We start from the raw sequence: 24714 nt of genomic DNA on the forward strand, positions 1-24714 counted from the left end.
TTTTTCGATTAGTTTTAACTGAGAATAGTGTGCAATTAGAATTTTTTAATATCACCTCGTTTGGTGTGATGTTAACTCCGTTAGTTGAAACTGTAAATATAGGGTGAATAGTATTTTCAGTTAGTTTTAACTGAGAATAGTGTGCATTTCGGATCTTTTAATATCACCCCATTTGGTGTGATGTTAACTACAACATTATTTGGAACCGTGAATATTGGATGAATAATATTTTCACTTTCAACTAAGAATAGTGTACAATTCGGATCCTTTAATATCGCCCCGTTTGGTGTGATGTTAACTACAACATTAGTTGGAACCGTGAATATAGGGTGAATAGTATTTTCAGTTAGTTTTAACTGAGGATAGTGTGTATTTCGGATCTTTTAATATCGCTCCGTTTGGTGTGATGTTAACTACAACATTAGTTGGGACCGTGAATATAGGATAAATAGTATTTTCAGTTAGTTTAAACTGAGGATAGTGTGGATTTCGGATCTTTTAATATCGCTCCGTTTGGTGTGATGTTAACTACAACATTAGTTGGGACCGTGAATATAGGGTGAATAGTATTTTCAGTTAGTCTTAACTCGGAATAGTATGCAAATTCTACTGCAGAAACAACTATTGTTGTGTGAACATTGTTCCCAATAGGATAATGCAAAATATGAACAATCGATATAGGTGTCATTCATTTTTCCATATTCCACTTTCATATATTTTCCTTAACTGTAAAATTTTCTTTCGTGTTTTTATTTTTTGTCAGTTCAGATGACTGTAAACAGCTTTGCCACCGATTTGTTAACAGTAAGTTTCGTCCGAGCTTTTAATAAAGGGTAAATGTTGTTCTCAGTTAGTTTTAGCTGAAGATAGTGTGCATTTCGAATCTTTTAACATCCCCTTATTGAGTGGGATGTTAACACGACCTTTCGTCCGAGCCTTTAGTGTAGAGTGTATGGTTTACTCAATTAATTTTAGCCAAGGAATTGTAGGAATCTTGGAGTTTATTTGACGGGTTGACCAAAACGTTTATAAAGGAAATTAAGGAATGTCATAATCGAAAGTGGAGACATCATTTATTTTGTGATTCAGACCATTGCACGGAACGGAGTAGTCGGCTTTTATGTATATAAGTTGGAGAATTCAGATTCCAGCGAATGCTGGTACCTGTAACTGTGTCGAAAGATGATCTGGAGCATACCATTTTCTTATGCGAAAGATTTGTAGAGGTCAGGAGTAGAGTAGTCATGAAATTGAGAGCTGTGTTGAACGTCAAAAATTTATCATTCATGGGTATGCAACGCTTTGATGGAGAAGCTTGACGACATAATAAGGGCAAAACAGGAGCAGAAAACAAGGTGAAATACGCCGCCATATTGTGAAGTAAAACGGAATAATTTCGACAAGCCGAACTCCCTCTCCAAAGGAAGACTTCTCGTAGTGGTCTCGACTGGATCAAGGGTAAAAAGAGGGAAGGAGTTTAGTCGGTCGGCTATCCTAGAGGAAAGCCAACCCGACACTATGTGGGCAAATGAAACCGCCTTTGGCGCAAGCCCACATGTCTGATCGCAGATTCTCTAATCCTCTATAAAAACAAAAAAAAAAAACCTTGTCGGATGTGATATTAATAGAAACTTTCATCCGAGTTCTTATTAACGGATGAATGTTATTCTCCCTTAGCTTTATCTGATAATAGTGTGCAATTCAGATTCTCCAACAACTTTTAGTTTTTGTGGTTCCCCCTCAATATTAAAATAATAGTAGAACAATATAAATAATCTCCATCCTTGTTCTCTCACGTTAAGCAGTCGTTTAATGGGAAACTGTTTTCGGATGTAAAGCTAAAGCCTTGAAATAAAAAGATAATCTCTCCTAATTTCCTGAAAATGTCCGACATCTGGTATATCTGTACATTGGACGCATTGTATATTATTTCGTTTCGAATATGGTTAGCTAATTTAGATCAACTGTAACGTTCTTTGAGGGTTTGGAAGCTGTTGAATTATCGTTAACCTGCGGACTCTAATTCATACATGTGTAAAAGGCGCATTGCAAAATATTTTTCTGTTTTCGTAGCGATATCGTTTCTTACACGATTCAGTCATGTATAAGCACGACGACAAACAAGATATCCGTATTGCTGAATAAATTATTAATCGAGATAATTTCCATTTTGTCCTAAGCGCTGGATGAGATTATTTTCTCATAGTAGTTTCGTATAATTATACGTTGCATATAAAATACTCTAGTTTATACCTACCTTGAGATTGACCTCCTAGGTAAATAAGGTAGAATTTTTAATTATGCTCATTATAAGTAATAAATATAGAGAGCTAAAAGATATTAATAAAAAATGTTTATACTTCTTTTATTGCCTGTTTTTATAGTACCGCCCAGATTGCCTTGTTTTAAACATTAGATTATGGAATGCTATCATTCTTAATGAAATTATTGATGAATTTACTTATTGATACCTAAATATTAATGGACAAAATAATACTGAGATGCAAATAACCACTTAATATATAATTTAAGTCTAAATTATTTAAGTACCTATAGAGAATATCACAATTTAGTCCTATTAAAATCACTATGTTCAGATTTTGTTAATCCATTAACTTTTTCTTCATCGAATGTATTGGGTTCCTTAGTAGGGTCTACAGTCAAATTACGTAGACTTCTGATCGACAATCTCATTGATCTTCTTAACACATCAGCGCTGAAAGGAGTGGAAGTCTTGTTGAGCAATTTTGGACCGAATATGGTCATAAATATTGCAGAAATTGGTGCGGTGAACATTATAGACAGCGCACAAACCATAAAGATTTTCTCGGCATAAACGTGTTCATCTGTTTTTTTTTCTATTAGTCCAAGCAATACAGGACCCAACGCTGCCTGAAATAAAAATATATTTAATTCTAATGTTATACCTCTTTATTAATGTTTTTCGATGACAACTTTCATATATTTTAGTCATATAGCTTAATTTAATTTAAATATAAAACGATAAAAAAGCAATTAAAAAGTTTTAGCTTTGTGACAAAATTTCGAATTCTAAAAAAGTCAATAAATAAATTATCACAGAAAACATTAAAAAAACGATATAATCTCGACATCAATCGAATATGTGCGATCCGACATTTTTCATATAAGTTTCAAAATAAGTTTTTTTTTAAATGATATGCAATAATATTGCTTCTGATATTAATGATGTTGGTAGTCTAGCACTAATCGACGCAATAACATAATAACAATGTAATAAATATAGTAGTGCAAAAAAAGTCACATTTTATAATACTTTATTTCATATTTTTCTCATTACAGGATCCATTCATTTTTTCAAATTTGTAAAAAATATGCAGTAAGAATAATCTCTTGAAAAGTTGGAAAAAACGTATCGCAGCTTAAATATTTCAGGAAAGACTATAAATCTTCAATAAAAGAAATAGGAAGTGTGCTTACATGTTTAACGGATTGTGCAAATAAAATTATATTTAATTTTTCAAATATATAATTTTTATCTATTATTGCAGTGCCGACTTTCTTTCATAATTAAGTCATACAACCGCCAAATTGAATTTATTTCAAAATAAGAAATCAAATTTTATTCATAACATATTAAATATTTTAGTACACTCACATTTTATTCTTTAAAGATTTAATGCTTTCGTGCGAAGCTTCATTTTAAAACACTGTGTTAATATTGGTTCTAGCTGCGATAATTTTTTCTCGATTTGTTAAAAGCTTATAGGTCACTGCAAATTTCCTGCAAATTTCAAAACAATATTTTTAAATAATTAACAAAAATGCTCCACCGCCTATTAATTTCGTCCTAATTATAATTTTCTACAATTTTTAAAATTCACATTACCTGTACAGTAGCCTTTGCCATTATAGCGATTGCCGTGAAAAATTTTTCTTTCAGATTTAATCCACATCCTATGCCTACCAATATAGTTACGGATATTCGAATTATGCAAGACGCCGCTAGAATCGACAACCCTAAAAATAATACCATAAAAATGCCAATAATAATTGTTAATTAGTTTTCTTTGCTGAAATATGTATACAGCGTGTTTCTGAGATACAACATACTGTTTTACTTGTTAATTTTTTATTTTTAACTTCACTTTCAGTTCTGTTAGCGTTATGTGATTAAACTTGGCAGAAGCAAGATGTGCAGTTCTAGCTTCGCTCTAATGTGTCAATTAGGTTAAAAATTATTGTGATGTTTACGCATATTTTTCACATGAAAATACTGCAACTACCGACAACTTACCAAGAAGAATTATGTGTCCATCTAACTCATGAAATTTGATTTGAGCACCGGTCACAGAAAATAATATGGGCTCGAAAAACATCCACAGAATTTCGAATCCCTCATTAGCAGAATTTTCTTCAAAATGCCACCCCTGCTTGCACCATACAACGAGGGCAGTGAACGCTGCTGAAACACAGCCAAGGGGACCCGCTCCTCCATATCCGATGTAATCACTACCAAAGACACTAATCGTGCATCCAACTAGAAGAAGCAATATTCTGAACTGGTTCTAGAACAAAAAAAAACATTGCATTGAAATGATAGATAATTGAAACGAATACAAAACTTACTACGTAAGGATCATTTTTTTCTGGAGTGTAATAACAGAGAAATCCCCAAAACAATCCAAAAGCTATTCCTCCCACAATTGATATTGGTGCTTGCAAGATCACTGAGGTTAGTGATCCTGAAGAAAATATTATACCCTCAATAATTCCAAACGTTGCTACAGAAATGGCATCATCAATACCGGCAATAGCTATAATTAGAGTAGGAATTCCTTTCGCAACCCCATACCCTTTGGATCTCAGTCTAAAATGGTGACGAATGTTTTAGTGCAATTATTTCTAATGTTTAATTATTGATATAATTTACCTCAATAAACAAACTACTGTTACAGCTGGGGATACAGCAGATACCACCGATCCTAATGCGAAACTATAGCTCCATGGAAGGTCTAATATAAATTTTCCAAGAACGGACACTACTATAGTCTCTACCAGCCATGGCGCTAGTCCTATTTTTATCACGGACCATTTTAATCGCCTAAGTGCTGAGGGGTCTAAATCTAATCCAGCACGTATAAGAATAATTACTAATGCTAATTTCCTAAAACGAAACAATTTTTTATTCTAAGAATTTCATTCACTTATCAAATCTCATATTTTAACAATGCTGTACGGATATTTTATCATACGCTGAACGACAGTAATTTGTACTAGTGCAGTTATTATTTGTAGTGGGAATGCATTGAAAATTATTTTAGAACAATATGAGTTCATGTAATCTGGATCAAAAAAAGTTCTTACGCATCATGCTTACCATTTTTCCTCGTCATATTTCATCCCAAATTGCATTCATTTTCTTAATCCAGATTGCATGAATGTATATTGGTTTAGAAAAATAGAAGTCCAGTCTTTAAGTTTGTAACATGATCATATCAACACCCAACTGTATACATAAAATATTCGAAAAATATTAATATCTCCTTAAGGATATCATTCATACTTTAACGCACGATATTTGGGTAGCAAATCAATTTGGGACTTATGTGCGTTTCTAGGAGTATTTTTTCATATTTCTGAATTAAAAATCTGCACTATTCTCTGGAGAACATTTCGCAATGCTTCTACTCTGTATAATCTAAGCAATTATGCATTATGAGGATTTAGTTAGCTATACACGTACAGTTTGTTTTGAAAACACTTCCAATTATTTAATTCTAAAAATTTAATTACGTACCTTAATTGTTTTGTGATAGGTTCAAAGGAAGAGTCTATATCTACTATACCAATGTTTTGAATAAGAATGCCGGTAAAAAGCATTCCAATAAGTCCTGGTAAACTGCATAAGGTTACAAGCCATCCTCCTAGCTTGCCTGCAAGAATCAAAATCAGTAGCTGGAAAAGTTTCCCATTCGGAGGAGCTGCTATTTGACCTGAAATTGATCCAAATTCTTAATAACTAATAACAACAATAACTCTTTTATAATTTAATTTAATTATATCGCGTAATTCTCAGATTCGGACTATTCGTTGCGTATAATTACAGTGTAAAAACTGTTTGCTTTCATATTCTATATTTTGGACTGTTCTTTAGAGGCGCATGTTTTAAATTGTTCCAAGTGAGAGCCTCGAGAGGAATGCAGGGTTGCTGAGAAGAAAGTTTTAATACACCGTTTTGTCGTTAACTTTATTTTTGTAAGTTTTTCCCCTTGAACAAATTGCATTTGGAATGTAAATATCAATCACAAATATGTATATCTTAGATATCATAAAAATCATAAATATCACAGAAATTGGGTTCAAAACGCTTTGAAAATCCAGAGATTAAAAAACTTCCTTTGTTATTTGAATGTTATCGCAAAATAATTCAGAAATGACAAGATGTGGGATCTATGTTTATAACAGAAACCCACCCGCTTTAAATGCTATTTTCTAACCATTTCTAAGTGAGTGTTATTTTATGTTCTGTTACTGTAAACAATCCTTTGGTTGGTAAACAATTGATTACTTACCAACAATGGTATATAGAATACACCAGGATGCTATTCCAATGACCAGGAGACCGAAAAGGCGAGAAAAGCTCCGATATCCGGGAAAAAAAGGATAAGGACATACGTAGGACCAGTATGGTGGTTCCCATGCATCTGAATTTGCATCTTTTGATCTGCATTTCAAACAGAATGCGTACCACCAAGACCTAAAATTTAAGTATTGTAATATTAGACATTAAAACGGATTGCGGAAAAAATAGCTGCAAATTTCTGCGCTCGAGAATGCATCTTATGTAACGGTCTTCATATATCACTGCTCACGTATCAGTGTCGGGTATTTGCAAGGTTTGCAACTCACCATCAAACAAATAATGAACGGCTAGCCGAGTGAGCGATTTGTTCGGTGAGAGATTTTGCGTGTGTGTATTCTTCTTTATAGTGAATATTTCTTAATGTTGGTTTCCCGTAAATATACGAACAATTTTTATTTTTGTGACTGACATAATTACGTGACAATCGTTTGCTCTGCAAGGGTCCCCTACGATAGAGTCAACAGTTGTGCAACTGTTGGAAGGTCCGCTTAATGACGCGCTAATTAGTCAGTTATCTAATACGTACTGTTGCGGACATTCTTGACACTGGCTTCTGCGGAAACTAATGTCAATTTTGATTCGAATTTCAAATAGTTGCAAAACAGGGCCCTAATCCTGAAGTGTTATGTGAGAATCTCACATGTGAAAAAAGCATGATCAAAACTCAGAAAAATATAACGTTTTTCATTTCTTTGCGCATGTACTCTGTATTTTTAATTCGTGTAGATTAATCTTACTTAATTCGACACAGGCGTAAGGAAATCTCACGAAAAAACAATTAACAATATTCACCTCGTGAGATTCTTATATAGCACGCACAATTTTCTATTATTACCTAATTTGATCTAACCTTAGCAATTTGTAATAATTTCCACTAATGGTGGATTTGAATCAACAATTCTGATTCAATCCCTCATGGCTGAAACAAATGAAAAATATCTTTTTTTTTTTTAAATCATCAAGCTATATTTTCACAAAATTGGATGGACTAGTTTTTAGATTCTTACTTTGAACACACTGTACACTCCTTACACTTAATAGTTGATCATGTGAAATCTGTGTATGTAAATTTTTACAAAATGTTTCGACTCAATAATTTTTAATCGTAAAATATACCAAAAATGACATTACAAATTTTACCCCATAAAATTTTTAAGTTTCGAAAGGTAACTTGGACTATGATAAATGCCCAGTTCTTTCCCAATTAACGTGGATGCTTAGTAATCGAAGGTTAGCTTCTATCATATTTTCTATCGATGATCTTGAAGTTGACTTTATAGAACTTGCATGTATGCTGCGGGGTTCTAACTTAAATGGTCAAGTTTAAAGTAGGTTACAAAGCCACGGTCTACTTCATTATTATTTCCAACAAAATATAAAACATTCTTCATCGTCCTCGCGATTCATCAATTATTTTGTTCTAAGACCCTTATTTGGTATGATACTTATTATATTCTATTGGTTGGCTTTACGTCTGCTGAAATGTTATTATCAAGATGGTTGAAAATGGATTTATCTATTTATTAGCTGCTAAAAGTTGGTATGCAAAGTAAAAAATATTAATAAAAGTAGGAAGTTTGATATGAATATTTAATAATATCTGCGTCCTTAAATATCTTGCAACATAATAATTCTTAAGTAATTGACGAGAATGAAATGCACTTTCGATTTTCAATTGAATTTTTGTGCAAAATATTAATTGAGTTTAATACTAAAATATAAACATTGAAAAGGTGAAACATCGAAAATGGTAGATACAGTCGTCTGTAATGGAAAGCTAGCCTTGACTATTTTATTATTGTAAGCGCTAAACTATCCCTTTTTATTATTTACTGTCAGGAGTAAATATTTAGAAGTGAGTGTTTTTGACATGGAGACGATATAAATTAGCCCTGGTATAAATTTATCCAAGAATTACAATACTTTTTAAAAAGTTGCAATCGTCACATTAATAATAAAATCATTAAAAACTTGATAAAATGGACTTGCCATATTTTCTGCAATTATCTGATCAGTTGATATACATACAATGATATCTTACCTTGGATTATCATCACCGTTATCGGAAAATCTAGTTTTAGATTTTTGCGACGAAGTCGATATTTTTGATAGACTCCGAGCTAACTTAGTTACATCATTCTTTCCTGGTTCGTCACTTTCAGTACCTGAAATAAATATAGTTGAGATTAAATGTAGGATTCGTACAGTTAATGGGTTACTGGATATACACAGCTCTCATATATAAAATTTTTTAATTTGTTATTAAAACAAAACCTCCAGGTATAGGCGTTAGAATGTAACAGAACGTTACCAAATAGAACGGCGTTCTATCTTGGTAAAATTCATCACAGGTTATTTATTTATTAGATGTTGGATCGTAAATTACAAAGGGCTTAATCGACGCCCTACAGTTGCGGTTGACTCTATTGCGAGATCTTTTATAATGATCACCCGTTAGACTATTCGTGAGTCACCTGAACTACATTTTAAAATAGAAGTGCCGATGCAAACCATACTAAGCCATATAAAAAAGTTAATTTGTTGATGATATTTCGGTAATGAAAGGTTGGACTTTTTCCTTAATTTCAACTCTCATAGGTTGAAAAGGTGCATGAGGAAAAGCATCTTTTTATTTCCTGATATATATTTTTTTAATTACTTTAAAAAATAAGTGAAAACAAAATTCCAAAAAATCACCATTTTTAACGCATCTAAAAAACAAATTAAGACGATTTATTTTTGTAAACGCCATGGCCTGGGCAAAGCCAACATTTCTCTGATTTAATTCACTCTATATTTTTTTCGCGATTTTCAAGATTCCCATACCGAGCATCTTTACCTTAAACCCTTCGTATAAAGAAATAATATTAGTATTTTTTTATGTGCGATCAGGTTCCATGAGTCTTTCAGTCAAGCTCTCATGGCCTATCCTTGCAAACGAAAAGTGAATGAGATATTATGCCAGATAATGGGTCCTACCTACCATAGTCAGAATTACACTAATTTTTTAACAATATTCAATTAATAAATTAAAAATATTTTAATCTATAGAAATTCAATAAAGTCCAAAGATTCGCTGTTAACTACATAATACTTACGTACAACTCTAATTTCATCCAGATAAGCTTTCATTTCAGTTAAGACTTTTTTGAGAAAATTATTACCGATCACCCATTCACTTATATTATTACTGGCGAAAGTAGAAAGTTGAATTAGCAATATAAATATAAATAAAAACCTTTGTCCTTGCCAGAGATAATTTACCTAATATAACAAGAAGCGAGGCTATTGGTCAAACAAGGGTCATTGGAAAGCATGGAGAAGCAAATGGAGAGAAAAAGTTTTATGTTAATTTGTATAGGAGTCTTACAAATAAACCATAAGGTTCTCTGTCAAAACTATCAAGTAAGACATTGAATGGCTCTTCAAAATGTACACCGATGCAGAATGAAATGCAAACGAAATATCAAATTTTTTCACATCACAGACATATAACACATATGTTTAATAATATTAAAATTTAACATCGACTCTTTCACTGGAAATATTCAACTTTTCCGCATAAAATAGAATTAACTTAAGTAACCACGTTTACCTATTTCACAACAATATGAATTGAAATTAATACGACACAAATAAGCCCAAGTTTGTTGTATATTTTAGGGACCTACTCTAAAAAAAATTAGCTCTATAAGTGCATAAAGAATGTTAACGTCGAAATATAATAATTTTCCTTTCTCATCGATATTATTCAAGCGGGCAAATATAGTTACTTAAATTTGTCACATGTGTATTAAGAAATAAAACTTTTCGGCAATGAAACAATAAGTAATAGTGAAATTTACTACCTGACTTTTGCAAAATTAAAATATTACGAAATAACACACTTCCAGTTTAACAATAGCATACCTAATCGTTGGCCTTCTACGGTCATTGTCAAGATTAAGTAAAAATAAGTAAGTCATTAAATTCAATTGTTTTAAATTCCAATAGCAGGCTAATGTCTTGAGCATGGACTTGATTCCTTGATTTCATAGTTGTCCAACATCGATAAATTTTCATCGATGGGAAATATTCTATTCCGAACTAGTAGGTTCTCGAAATAAGTTTAGCAAAAAGCTAATGGCGGACAGATAGTTCATATTTACGACCAGTTAGCAAATTGCGTGTGATTGTGATTAACTAGAAAAATTGTTTCCTGAAACGTGTGTGTTCAATTAACTCGTAGAGTCAGCTTAACATTTTATTATTATGCTTTCTTGTCAAGATTTAATAATATCCCATTCACGAATACCGCGTAAAAAATTAATTTTTAGCGAAATAAGTGTTCTTGTGCTGTTGAAATAAAATACCAAATCTATGAATCACGTCAATGACGCTTGAGAAATTTAACGGAACATATTCCATTTGCTGCGTTTTTGTTCATTTTAACGTATTAATTTCCTACAAGCTGTATAATCCAGAAAATTGTTTTTTTTTTTTTTTTTTTTTTAATTAAAACGATTATGGCTAACGTGTGCATACAATGCGCATATGCGAAAAGATGCACATCATGATAGAGTTTATTCCCGATAAAACCAACCATTCGGCATTATTAATTGAAAAATTGTCACATTAAAAAATAATAGTAAAACAATGCGTAAAAATTAAAAGCAATGTTTACACCTAATATGATGTTCCCGTAAAATCCTTAAAAGTTATGTAATTTATTTGGGTCACACTCTCGATAAATGGATTTTCACTAAAAAAATATATTTTCATATTAGCATCTGCAAAACTACAAACTGTTATATTATGCTTAAATGAGTGCTTATAACTTTACAAATGCCTGAATGATTTTTTATAATCAAAACTTGTGACATGAAAATCTATCCTATCTATACGAGTTCAAACTATTTTATAGGGATTGGAAACGTGAAGAAATTGGTGTCAGAATTGCCATTATTCTTTCATTTCAAAAAAAGTTATTTACATAACAAGCGATGGAACTAAATCTTAATGTACGGGCATGAAACATTGCTCACGAGTCACGGGAGAAAACGGCAATTGCGCGAGTATGTTAAAAAAACTTTCGTATTATATTCATTGTTTTTCTCACGACAATGGACCATTTATAAAAAGAAAAAACAAAAATAACTACCGGGAGTTTAACCGGGACTCGAAATCCGGTATTACTTCCTAGTTGCAAATCTCCGTATGACCACAAATATAATGACCAATTAGGTGATGTTTTTCGTATGTTGGGATATTTTGTTGAATATCATTATCAAGATTGACATCTTTTAGCTATTTTAGAGACATGTAAGATGCAGCTAAGTCCTTGGTAGGGGCATACTTTATTTAATTGACTAATACAATAGCATGATAATTCTTTTAGTAATTCATTCAATGATGTTCATATTTCATTTCTTTTTAATAACACATGTGTTTGTTAGCACTTTTTGCTACTATTAGTCCGTTGTTGTTTACTTTTCTTGGGGGTCTCGGAGAAAATTATAACATCTTCCGTTCTTTAAAACCACACATTGTAAGTCAACATTAGAAACAAATGACAGTTTTAAGACTAAATTCTTACTATAGGCATCAGGCTAGTTTCCATAGAAACCAAAAATTTGATTCAGCCATTGTCCTTACGAACGTTTGTGCGAAAATTAGCTTCTAATTCTAGCTTAGCACATTAATAATTTGACGTTTAAAAAATAGTTAATATAATTAAGTTGCATCACTTACTTAAGGGTATAAAATGCGTCATGTTGAAAACGTATGTTGTCTTTAACACAATAGGACGACTTCAAAATGTATGAGTGTTACGCCGCGTCTTCACGAAAACCGACACACTTTCAATGAAAAAGGTAGATACGCACCAACTGGTAAGGTAACACAATTTGTTTCGCTTGTTGATGGGTTCGATTGTGACGTAAACCGTGAAACCATCCCCATCACCGCCTTAGAAGCATAGGTACCTACCGATTTGAGAATTGTTTAATTTTTCAATGACAATAGGCATGATTGATTGCTTCATACATATGTTTCTATACAACTTAGCATTAAGCTAACATACCGCTAAATGAAAGTGTACTAATAAAAGATTACTCTTTGCTGAACATGGCCAATTTGAGTCCTGAGGCTAGTTTGCAGGTGCGGTGTAATTTTGTTATGCAATTTTTTTATACCAATAAACCTTAAAAATCTCGCTCTCGTGCTACTGCCCATGAATTATTACGCGTAAAGTATGAGGGGTAGATATCTAACTGAAAGTTTCTATAATATTTATTTAGGCATCTATTTAGTGGACAATGGTTTCCGCATGTCATACGTAATGTAAACGTATAGGGTGACTCGTCTCGTAGAACATATCCTCTTACATCAGAAACTATTTCAATCAATATTCTACATAGACGTTTTTTGACTACCCGCGGGCATATAAGGACATTTGAAAAGTGTCCTGTACCTATTCCCCCAGCTTAACTTTGTAAAGCAATAGACGCTAAGCCATAGATATTGCAGTTTAATGCTTTTGATTTAACTACTTGTTTTCGAACACGGGCAACGGAAAATATTTGCAGAAAAATAAAATCTCATAATTAAAAAAAATTGAAATCTGTAATCTATACTTACATAATGCTGGATTATCAATTCCTGTTTTGAACCCTGACGCTGCCTTATAGTGGTCTATTCCACTGACAGTGCAGTTAGTTGGTTGCTCCATTTTCAGTAAAAACCTAGAACAAATCCCTTGTTATTTCCGTATTTTTTCAAGTGAACTATATGTATTATGTTTCTTTTATTAGTAGCGTGTTTGGTATTTAAAACATTTCTAAAAGTTAAGCGAATGTAGGCACAAAAATACGCAACTTATGTAGGTATTTCAAAATATGTTTAAATGACCTTGTGGAGAGAAAAAGTTGACCATCTAGCCATCATGATCTCCTACCATCCATATAAAGATGTCGAAAAAATATCACGTTCTACACATTGTATAAACATAATAAGTTTGCAAAAATTTCATTGCCTGATCCTGTCTGAATATTTTCTTGTTTCTTAATTATTTTCGTCGATTCATCAATTTTATCAGCAGTAAGTAATTTGCAAAAGGGTTTTAATTTTTAATCTCTCCAGGTAAAAATGCCTAAATTTCGCCAATATATGACGTTAATTAAATTGTCACTTTATTCCCCGAAGTGGATATCTACATACATGAAAAAATGCCTATACTACTAACCGATAGCACACAATACCAAGCTACCTCTTCACCAAAAGGTAATTTGCATAAATTGCACAAGGTAGTGTTTATATTAAATTAAACAATAAGACATTCACTTTCATTCATAATTCCCCTCATTATTTTTCACGCCGGTTTATTTATGAACTCGCCGATTGAATAGATTATTAAATTTCTTTCTTCATTGACTGTCTACTAATACGTTTGTTTAATGCATAGAAAATTGGTCATTAAGGATTCAATTTAGCTCTTCCATTTTCTAATTGTTTTAGTTTACCTCGCGATTTTATTCTAGACAACCCAGTATACACAAATGTATGAAGAGATTTAAATTTATTCCATTAGTCCGCCGGTGTGGCACAGTTGAATTTGAAGAATTTGTGCATTTTAATGATCATTGGAGATGGAAGGTTGGAATTCTCATGCATTTGGAACGAGTTCATCTCTAAGCCAAGTTATCGTCAAAAGCAATTTGATCTACTATCAGACTTACGACGTTTTAGTTCCAGAATTGACGTGTCTAGAATTTTAAATGCCTTGAGATTATTACACATGCTACTACGTACTTCTCTGTTTCACATGGCAGAAAAACTTGATACCTGCTTGCAAGTGTATTCATAAACATTAGATTATGGATTTTAGAAACATAATATCTGAAAATAATATGTTCATAAATCTTACCAAAATCGTAACATTTCAACAATATGGAATGTTTGCATTTTTCAGCCAAAAACCAAAAAAACGAAATTCCAGTTTTTACGAAAATTTAGAGAAGTGGTGTTAACACTGCCAGTTTCAAATCGTATTCTCAATTCTTCTCTTAAATTGCAAAACTTTATCCTTGTTTAATCGAGTTGAATGAAAAGTAAAAGTTTGCTACATTTAGAAAATGAGAATTTGTTCTCAAAATTTTTAAATATGCACTTGCATGATTTTTCACCTCGAACGACATCATGATTGGGATCTTAATTATTTATTGCAAACATTGCTCCTGCAGGTGTGTATAATTATAATTAATTTCACTGCTTGAAAATATTACGTTCACCATTTTAACCAGATTCCAATAAGTAGATGCACTGAATCAAAAACTGTGGTCACTGCTATTTTTGAAGCCATTCTAGATGAACTAAAAACCATGCTCATATAGTTTCTATTAGTAGTTACAAAAAAACGTTAAAAATAACGTTTAATTAGGTTATGCTGAAACCTAAAAAATTTGAAAATAAAAATTTATTTAAATCAATGGTGTCTTCAATTGTGCCACTTGAGTAATTAGGGTTTCAACATATTTCAAACAAACAAAACGTGATATTTTTGTTTTGATTTTACATACAAGAACAACCCTAATTGCGGTACCGGAAAAGGTGATGAAAGTGCCAGAAAGTCTATTGATTTACGTACTAGAAAGTTCCATTATTGTTAATTTATTTACAATTAAATTACCTTATTTGAAAAATTTAAAATAAATTATATGACGGGAGGGATTCTGCGGATTGAATGAAGCGAGGTCCCTCCAGCAATAACTTAAAGTACTATGTTTTAAAAACTGTAAACATGATTTTTTTTTTATTTTGTTGTTCGAGGAAAAAATAATAAGAAAATAGTTCACAAACTTGAACATATTAATTAATTATTTAATTCAATTATTAATTGTAACACCCCGTATATGATGTATCTCTAGATCAAAATGATATAATAGGATCACTGATACGGGATGGTTGCACTAGATGTGTTTTCTAGATCATTGATTGAATCGAATGTTTATCGTATACAAAAAGGACCAAATATACATGGATTTTTTTTAATAAAAAAGGAGTTTGAGTTTTCGTAATTTGGTGAAAAAATGTCAAAAGTCAATAGTTATAAAAGTAGCATCATCATTATTGTTCATCAAACTTTCTGAGCATTATTCATGAGATACTTGACATTGAAGATATTCCTAAATATATTTAAGATTAAAAGTTACAAATAATTTCAAAGATGCTTCTTATTTCGTGAGCTAGAGCTAGATATATACATATATACCCAAAATTACTAGAACAAAATGCGTTACTTATGATATACGATATATATTATTGATAAGTTTTTATGTTATTTAAGTTCTGGACTCATACTAATTTTCTAACCCAACTTGGTTAAAGCCGTCCTGTTAGGAAAAAGACTAAAAATAAATCATACGTAATGTTTTTTATTCTAGAGGTCTTATGTCAGTTGGGTCATAACAATGGTCAAACCAATCCATTTTCTCACTTCACCATTGTTTTCGGCTTGGGATTATCTGAAGAACTCCGACGAGCTATGCTTTTAAGATCAAGTTTGGGTTTTTTTCTTCTAGTTAATTACAAGGACACCGAATTTGCAAAGCAGGTGGGTAAATCCGGTCATATGATCGTTTAAATGTGTTATTGACCTTTTTTTATAAGCCTTTTGCCTTGAGGTAGAAATGATAATTATATTTATCACGTGACCTATAATTTACATATGGGTATCCACAGTATTTTTCGCCACAATAATAGTAATAGACACCTACGTATTTTTTAATTATTATACTTAATAACAATAATTTTGTCGTTTCTTTGTTTATGAAAATAATAAATTGATATTACAATATTGTTATTAAATATGTTCTCTAGGTGTGGGACGGATTTTTCATTTTTTACTTTTCTTTGGGAATAGCGCTTCATAAAAAGTAATATTTCTGAGCGGATGCCCTTTCCAACCCCGTCTTGGCAGATTGGGCAATCGGTACATGCCACATTATGTTCTTTCTGTTGTTTTATTATTGAAGCTGTGCAGTTACATACTACCATCAATTAAAACTGGGCATCACGTGTACCCTTTAACCTGGAGTACTTCGTCGAAAACCTGGCTAACGTTTCGGTGACAAATATGTCATCGTCTTCAGGGCCTATATAAAAAATTATCGTAAAAACTAAAACGAACAGTTAACTAAAATGTATGTAAAATAAATATATAAAAAATGTGAAGTGCTCTGAAAAGTGAGCGTTAAGAGTCTTATTCACCAGGTATCTATATTTAGATATTTTTTCTGTATTTAAAGTACTGCTCCCATTCTAAAATAGAGATAAACCTATTCACTATCCGAAATTAATTAGTATTACCTAATTGCACTCATGGGCATCGAAAAGAGCGACTTGAAAAATTACCTTGCGAACATTGAAACCTACTGTAAAGGTTAAATAATTACTGAAGATTTATTTTTAATTTAATCTTTCAGGTTTAATGTGCGAATAGACTCATGTAATCAATCAATGTTACTAATCGATCATCGAGCATGAGATTTTTTTTTGGTTTTAAAGATTTTCAATTTAACATAAGTCAAACAGTAATTACCATTGCTCATTTTTTAGTTAATTATAAAACAGTGACTAATGAAACCATACTGATCTATCTACCATTTGCATACATTTGTGTCTGGATATATAAATATGTCATTTGCTTTGCATTGCAGCAATAAACAGCAAACATTTATTGTTAATGTATGGAGAGTTTGCAAACAAGTTGCAAAGTTCAATATGCTGTAAATACTAAAGTTGTGAGAAACCTTCCGTGTGAGTAGAGGTGCCTACCGTGTCTTTAATAGGAACTCTATGCACACAGCAATACGCTTTTCAATGTTTATAATTTATTATGTCCGATCATTCAACAAATTAATCAAATATATAGAATGGCTCACTGAAAACATACGACTTCATTTTTGGTTTTAGGCGCAAAATTGTATTTCTTGCTTTTAAAAATTGTACTTTATACGTTCTTACCTTTATTAGCTCAAAATACATATTTTTGAAGTTACGAGAACCCCTTTGGTACTTGATATGCATAAAGTTATTAACTCATTGTTTTTAGATACAGCAGTTTTTTGGTTCTTGACTTTAAAATGCGCTCAGCGCCCCTTGTTTTTGCACTTAAATACAATTTTTTTTATCATAGAGAAATTCCACAGCATTCAGCAATTGTATTCGCCACAAATCATTCGGGTCTCACAACTTTTGAAAATACAGCTTTTGTTAGTCTTCTTCAGTCTAGTTTGTTGGTTGTTTTTTTTTTTTTTTTTTTTTTTTAATTATATCTGTACCACCTCTTCATGAGTATATCTACATATACATAACATATGAGCACTAAAGTATCATTGTAAAGTAACCGTTATTTGTTTCTGATAATAGAAATAGTTGCTAGCAGATCAAATACTTGAAAAAAAAAAGAAAATAAGAAACTGAATACATATTTTTCAGGAATCTAGAGATGTATATTCTTTACATACAAATGGATTTAAAATATTTAATTTAATTTTTGTGTTCACGGAGGTAACAATGATTTTACTCGACGCCGTTATATTTATTTTTTACCTTATTTTTTTTGTTGTTTTATTGTGAAAATATCATAACGCCCATTCTTAATAACGGCTCGTAAAGTAAATCTAAAGTCAGTTAATTTTTTAACCGCTTTTAATCAAACAACCACCTGCATGTAGAATATTAAAAAATATATGTATATTAGCGCTTAAAAGTGATACAAAAATCACAAACCGAAAGAAGAATTACGATTCATATTAATAAAGGCACTCTGTTTTACAATGGACCTCAGACTTCGGCCACGAGTACAATCGTCTATAAAAATATCTTAATTTATAAAAATTACAATTTATATTTTCAATTTTTTTTTGTATTTCATTATTATAATACACAAAAAGTAAAAATAAACTCAATTAAAAAATCCCTAAGTAAATTGCATTTTCACTACACAAATCATTGTCTCAGCGATAAGTATCTCAGTGGCATCCAAAAAGTTTTCAGTGCACTTGATTATTTATAATACTAATGTACGACTTACCAGAACTACCAGAAGCACTTATTTGAATTGTTGTAAGTATATGATAAATAGTTTTTAACTAGTTAGTACTTCAAGATCCACTAATTATAAATAAAGATCACCATGCAACCGAACACCCTTTCAAAATGAAAAGTCTAAACCGAATTTAAACTGTTGAGTGCCACTACCAAGCACTTGCGTTATCTGATATATTATTTTATACCCAATAAAAGCGTTAATTAAACAGTGGAACAACATCTGTCAGTTCTCGATCGTATTAGATATATTTTTTGAACTTGATACGCTTAAACATGTTGACTTTGCCCAAAGCTTCAAATCCACATAGTGGTCAGTGGGCATTGAAGCAGTGACGCATGAACTGTAAGAGTCTTCGTTGGTATGTTCATGCTCTTATTTTTGTGTTTTGTAAGCTTATGCATGGGCTTAGTCAGAGGCATGCGTTTGGTTATGTAAATTAGTTAAATTGCTACTTTATTTGTGTAAATCATTATTGTAGGTATATAATACCATATCATATGATGTAAATTATTTTTCTATGGAAGTGTGTCAGGAAAATTTATATCGTAAATACGCATAAAAAATTTTGGAGTAATTATATTTAGGGGAGTTATTAACACAGACTGCAGTGCATGTTAATCTGCTCACATTGAAAAAATTATAACTCATTTTCGTAATAGATAAGTATGTATTTATTGTTAATTGGTTTTGAGAAACCGCGGTCAAATTACATTGTCTAATTTTCAGTCTAAGATTCCAGTAACTAGGTGATCCAGACGTGAAGTGTTGGGAAATTCATACAACAACCGATCAAATCGAGAACCGACTAGGTAAATGTGAACCAAATTCAAATTACTTTGAATCAGTGAAAAACATTATTTTTTTGCATCGGACTTTAAAAATTAACGAATAGAAATTTTAAACACACCTTCAAAAGTCCTACTGGTTATGGAGATTGTGACTTCGGCTATGATTTGTAGTGATCGAAGGCACTAGAGTCGGAAAACTTCAAAATATACTTGACATGGAGAGGCTAAAGTATCGTTGATAAAAGGGTTTTTTCCTCTAAAGAAACGTTTTAGCAACACGTGTTTTTTTTATCTTGAATCCAAACATACTCTAACCAAAAATTTCTAAATCTCCCTATTTAATGTTTCCTAGTTCATTAACGATATTTTTTAAAGCTAGCAGTACAAAGCATTTTTTTTTTGAAGAGGATAAAAAGTATCTTAAGACGGTACTACCTATTAGTCCTTGAAAATAGTCATTAATAATGCCGTTAAAAAAATAATCATCAAAATGTCATGCCATGTAAAAAATATCTCCTAATCAGCCATTATCACTGGGAGCATGGGTAGATCTACAACAATGAAGTGTCCCGTACTGAGTTTGTTACGGTTTATGATCAGCTAAAAAATCATGTACATAACTGACACGGTTTCTTAACGCACCATCATCGAATATATCGCACACGTTGTAATCAAGGGTCGCAATATTTCTCTTTTGTCTGTAAAAATTTATTTAGTTAGTTTGTTAATATAATATGTTGTTACACCACACTTTGATGAAGTCATTCCCACCCAGTAGTATTTGATGTTCTTTGTAGCATACCAAATCTCCAAATCGCAAAAAATTGATAGGTACTCTGTATCATGTCATTAAATTTCGTTTTTTTTTATTAGACTTTGATAGCTAATATGGGATGGCTGACTATAAAAGCACAATAATAATGTCTCATCACAGATATACAATTTACATTCCAAACTTTCCAACTTTACATTCCAGAGTAAACCTTTGCTTGTGTATTAATTTTTTTACGACACTTTCTCTTCAACTCATTTTTTTCCTAAGCGATTACTGCTGAGCATGAAGTCAATAGAGGAAAACATTCTTGCGATCCGAGCATTATATTATAGACCTTAAATTATAGGTCCAGTATCTAATTCCATATTATTCACATAAAATAAGTATGTATATATTCGTGTCAGATACAGTGTGTACACAAGACTCATCCTGCAGTGAAACAGATATTTGGTGGGAGGTGAAATTTTTGAAATGAGCAAGTGGCAATAATTCTATTTTGAAAAATTCTTATGGTGAAATTGGGAATCCAAAAAGTGCGCAACCAGTTCGGCAACGTTACCAGCGAAATCTGTCTGCTTAGTCTGACATGTCACAAAACGTCATAATAAGACAGATCAGCACATTGTCGGCCATTTAACACAAAGTCATTAATGCCTGAAATATATCAGATTCTGTTACTTTTTATGTCATTTAAATAACGGAACTGTCACAGTCGAGTTTTAAGAATTTAGGGCCAGTACGAATGCTTAACGAAACTGAAACTTTAGCTCTTAGTTTAATTGCAATCTATCTGAGTATGAAATTCATCTCTAAAACTACAAAAATGACAGACGTGACTCAATTTCAATAGTGATAAATATCTACTGGGTTATTTGACAATCAGCCTATTTGATAGTTGGAAATTTTTTATTCCATAAAGAAATGGCTTTGCTTTGACTTAAATTGTAATTTTGACACCTTTCCGCTCTGAAAATGAATAAATCTCAAACGTATTTCAGCATAATCTGTATCTTAGTTTTCTTTTTTATTCAAGCTACCATGTAACCATTTCAGGAAGGCAACCTCCTGATGCAAGAATGTCGTCGGGCTGAAAATACAATAACCTTATAACCGAGCCTAAATTGAAATTAATTGCTATAACGAATCATACATCTTTAATGACTATTTCTCCGTTCAGTCATATGATGTGTTTACCATAAATTAATTTGCTCAAAATCACGTGCATTTGTTTATTATTTCAAATTAGAGGCCGGTTTAAAACCCACATGGTCAACCGCAATCGAATCTCGTGGTTGCTAATTGTGTTAAGATTTACAGGTTATTAAAGTGGTAGTTGCCGATTTATTAAGATATAAGTGATAGTTGTACAAATATTGTTTTGAACGCACCACTTGACGTTCGTAATGTATTAATTCGAACATAAATAAAAACGTTCTCCAAATTTGAATATCTGATACTGAAAAGGCATAGATATCACTAGAGCAATAAAATAAAGTTTAACACATACATTCTTTGTTCAATAATCTTAGCCTTTGCTATCAACTTCAAAAAGCATTTTATTTCTACAGCCATTCGGAATAGACGACTTCAAGCACACGTTTTTAGTAACTTTAAAAAGTCCATTCAACCATACATTGTATCTTTATTAATTAAAAAAAAAGTGTCCTACGCCTACAAAGAGATAGAGAATAACAATCACCCTATAGGTAACACAACATACTTTTAATGCATTAAGACAATCGAACATTCTTTAAAAAGGATCATCACAAATATTTGCGTATTACACATAATTAAACTCAAAAGGTGTTTATTTTATAGTTTATATATTATTAGCTACTTTCCATGCAATCGAGTACCTATCTAGAAAGGTATTGTTTCCCATAACCATGAAAATTTTTGATCAAAACATCTGAAATCCCTACATATGATTCACAATTGTTTATTTATCCTAGTTAGGTACAGCTAGTACCTAACTGCATGATGTTCCATTAACAGAAGTCATGATCTAGATCACAGAAACTATGGAAGAAAAACGCACAAAACTTTTTCATTATTGCATCATTGCTAGTTCTACTAGAAACTAGTGACATCACAAAAATTTTGAAAAATAACTTTTGCATCTGGGGCAATTTGTTGATATAGTCTTAGAGTCGAGCAGTTTTATCACAGCAGATAACCGAATAATCGATATTTTTGCTATTTAGAGGGCAGTACAACTAAGTCCATTCACTTAGAACGAAATGATTTGCAGTTTCCTATTCTAATTTGCATTGTCATAAAAAACATATATTTCATTATAAGCCCGGAAGGTAAAATTGTCTCATGATTAAATTTTCCCTCATGCGCCGAAAATGTGATCTAAGCACGGGAAAATGCATGTGAGAAGTGTAATAAATGATATTTTTTATTATTAAAAGTTTATTTTTTAGGTATAAACAACTTTGCAAGGAAATCCTGCAGTTTCCTAAAAGTTGGTAATATTTATAATAGAAATCGAGGATGCCAATCTGAAAGTTCCATTGCATTACCTTCTCAGATGAATAAGAACGACTAAAATTCATGCAATCTTCTTCTACGAACTGCTAGCAGTTAATCGAGCCTAATAGAAAAAATGTTCCAAAACCATTTTTAGGGTCATAAAGCGACCCGATTCAGGCATTATTCTTTTCTAGAAATCCTTCTGTAGGTTCAGTGCTTTTTCATAAAATAAGAACAAAAATTCTCCGCCATGACGATATAATATTTTGTACTTTGCCATAGTCTAAAGCCATTTACTGCGTATTTACAAATCGGTCTGTATGAATTTAATCTTCGCATATGTTTGTTAAAGATTATAAACTGGAAATAAATCTCATTATGTCGGGCAACAATATCAATTTTTTTTCATTTTACTTAGGAAAAGTAGGCTCATAAATTTCATTCAGTTTGTCGATATCACTCTCCACTACGGATTTGCATTTTGGATGTGAAAGTGCCATTAATGTGGAAAGCTACCTTTGGATATCCAAAACAAAATATTTTTCACTGTCAAATGAGCACCTCGCATTTCTGATGTGGGAAACACGACAAAGGAATCATTTTGTATAGATTTTTCCATCTAGGAATAAATGTTTAAATTAAAATTATTTAATCATTTTTATAGCCATCTTGTTCCAATGGGTATATAAGGTATACTTAAAATCACATAATTACTAAAATAAATAATCCCGTGATTCGTTCTCAAGTACTTCGCACATCTCGTGGTTTTAAGTCACAGCTTTATAAAAGATATTAACAATATACTTAAATAATCTACGATCTTTATGTATGTACTTATAAAGATAAATGTATCCAGCTTAGCAATTTTTATTTCACATTTTATTAAAACGGTATTCTCTCAATTCATCAACTTACCTATTGAAATCCAGGTTCCTTTGTCAATTCAATTTGCAACAACTATTAAATTCTCCAATGATTTCTGGATAATTAATCTGAATGTGCTGCAGATTTAACAAATTTGTTATCGATAACTTTGTCATACTTAGGGCCGTACCTGTAACTTAAAATCTAAAATATAACATATACGATTGTCAGCTATTTATATCGCATTGTATATTTGTTCTGCAGATTTCTTACAAGCAAAGAATTTAATAAATCTATTTTATACTTTCGCTATGTTAAACTCAATTTTTCCTCTATTTATTTTCGAGTTGTAGTATGATTTCCGTCATTTTTCGATTCGATTTATGTATATGCACGTGGTGTACTTTCGATCTTGACCTATTTTGACGATTACTAATGATTCGAAATATTTCATAGTTGAATTACTGTCTACTACAGAATATACATTTTTCAATCCCTTTTGAATTGTACTGGCATTAAAATGATAGCCAATTTCATATATAAATTGCGGAAACTCTCTGGTATTTATCTTTTTTATATACCGTTAAGATAAAATTATTTTTATAGTACAGGGTATAGCTTAAGAGGGAATAGTTGAAAACCGACATTAAACCAATCATCTCCTCACTTTACTTGGACCACTCTGTATGCAAATAATTGCATTTGAAATTGAAAAATTTTACGAAATTGGATTATACAGGAAGTTGTAATTTTTTTTGTTTAGGTATTTTCCTGTGTGCGACTAAATTATGTTTGCTAGTATTATTGACAAACAACCATTGTTGGAACAACTTACCTACATTTCCACGGAGTTTTTGTTGCTGACCAACTAAAGGTGATGTTTGTGTGTTTATGGCCGAATTACTAATTAGTACTACAACTAGCTATTGTTCACATTCTTTGTTAATATGGTTAGTCAGTTTAATGTTAAAGTTAACAGCATATCAATTATTTCGCCGTTAGTAATTTGGAAAAAATCTTGCAGACAATTTTATTTAATCCTATTTGAACCGGTTTTTTTCAATACTTGTTAATAACTTTTCCTCATATTTGG

General features: G+C 31.6%; 1 protein-coding gene and 1 long non-coding RNA gene across 4 annotated transcripts; one reads left to right on the forward strand and one right to left on the reverse strand.

Moving 5' to 3' along the window:
- Nucleotides 1–2348: 2348 nt before the first annotated feature.
- Nucleotides 2349–23912, reverse strand: LOC136339542 (sodium/hydrogen exchanger 9B2-like). 3 transcript variants are annotated; one of them, XM_066282888.1, is made up of 10 exons: nt 23673–23912; nt 13244–13347; nt 8667–8790; nt 6555–6739; nt 5780–5975; nt 4913–5146; nt 4609–4849; nt 4277–4547; nt 3869–3999; nt 2349–2892 (listed from the first exon to the last, which is right to left on the reverse strand). In XM_066282888.1, exons 2-10 carry the CDS (start codon nt 13332–13334, stop codon nt 2563–2565), a joined length of 1803 nt encoding a protein of 600 aa, XP_066138985.1. In that variant the 5' UTR covers nt 13335–13347; nt 23673–23912; the 3' UTR covers nt 2349–2562. The 3 variants fall into 3 exon arrangements, with proteins under 3 accessions (XP_066138985.1, XP_066138984.1, XP_066138986.1); XM_066282887.1 differs by lacking the exon at nt 23673–23912 and adding an exon at nt 18699–18907; XM_066282889.1 differs by lacking the exons at nt 13244–13347; nt 23673–23912 and adding an exon at nt 12356–12568.
- LOC136339543 (uncharacterized) lies at nt 18921–23146 on the forward strand. The gene is made up of 3 exons (XR_010732157.1): nt 18921–19074; nt 19443–19525; nt 22709–23146. It is a non-coding gene; the product is annotated as an uncharacterized lncRNA (long non-coding RNA).
- Nucleotides 23913–24714: the final 802 nt, after the last annotated feature.

Source organism: Euwallacea fornicatus, chromosome 5 (assembly GCF_040115645.1).
Source record: "Euwallacea fornicatus isolate EFF26 chromosome 5, ASM4011564v1, whole genome shotgun sequence".
Classification (NCBI taxonomy): domain Eukaryota; kingdom Metazoa; phylum Arthropoda; class Insecta; order Coleoptera; family Curculionidae; genus Euwallacea; species Euwallacea fornicatus.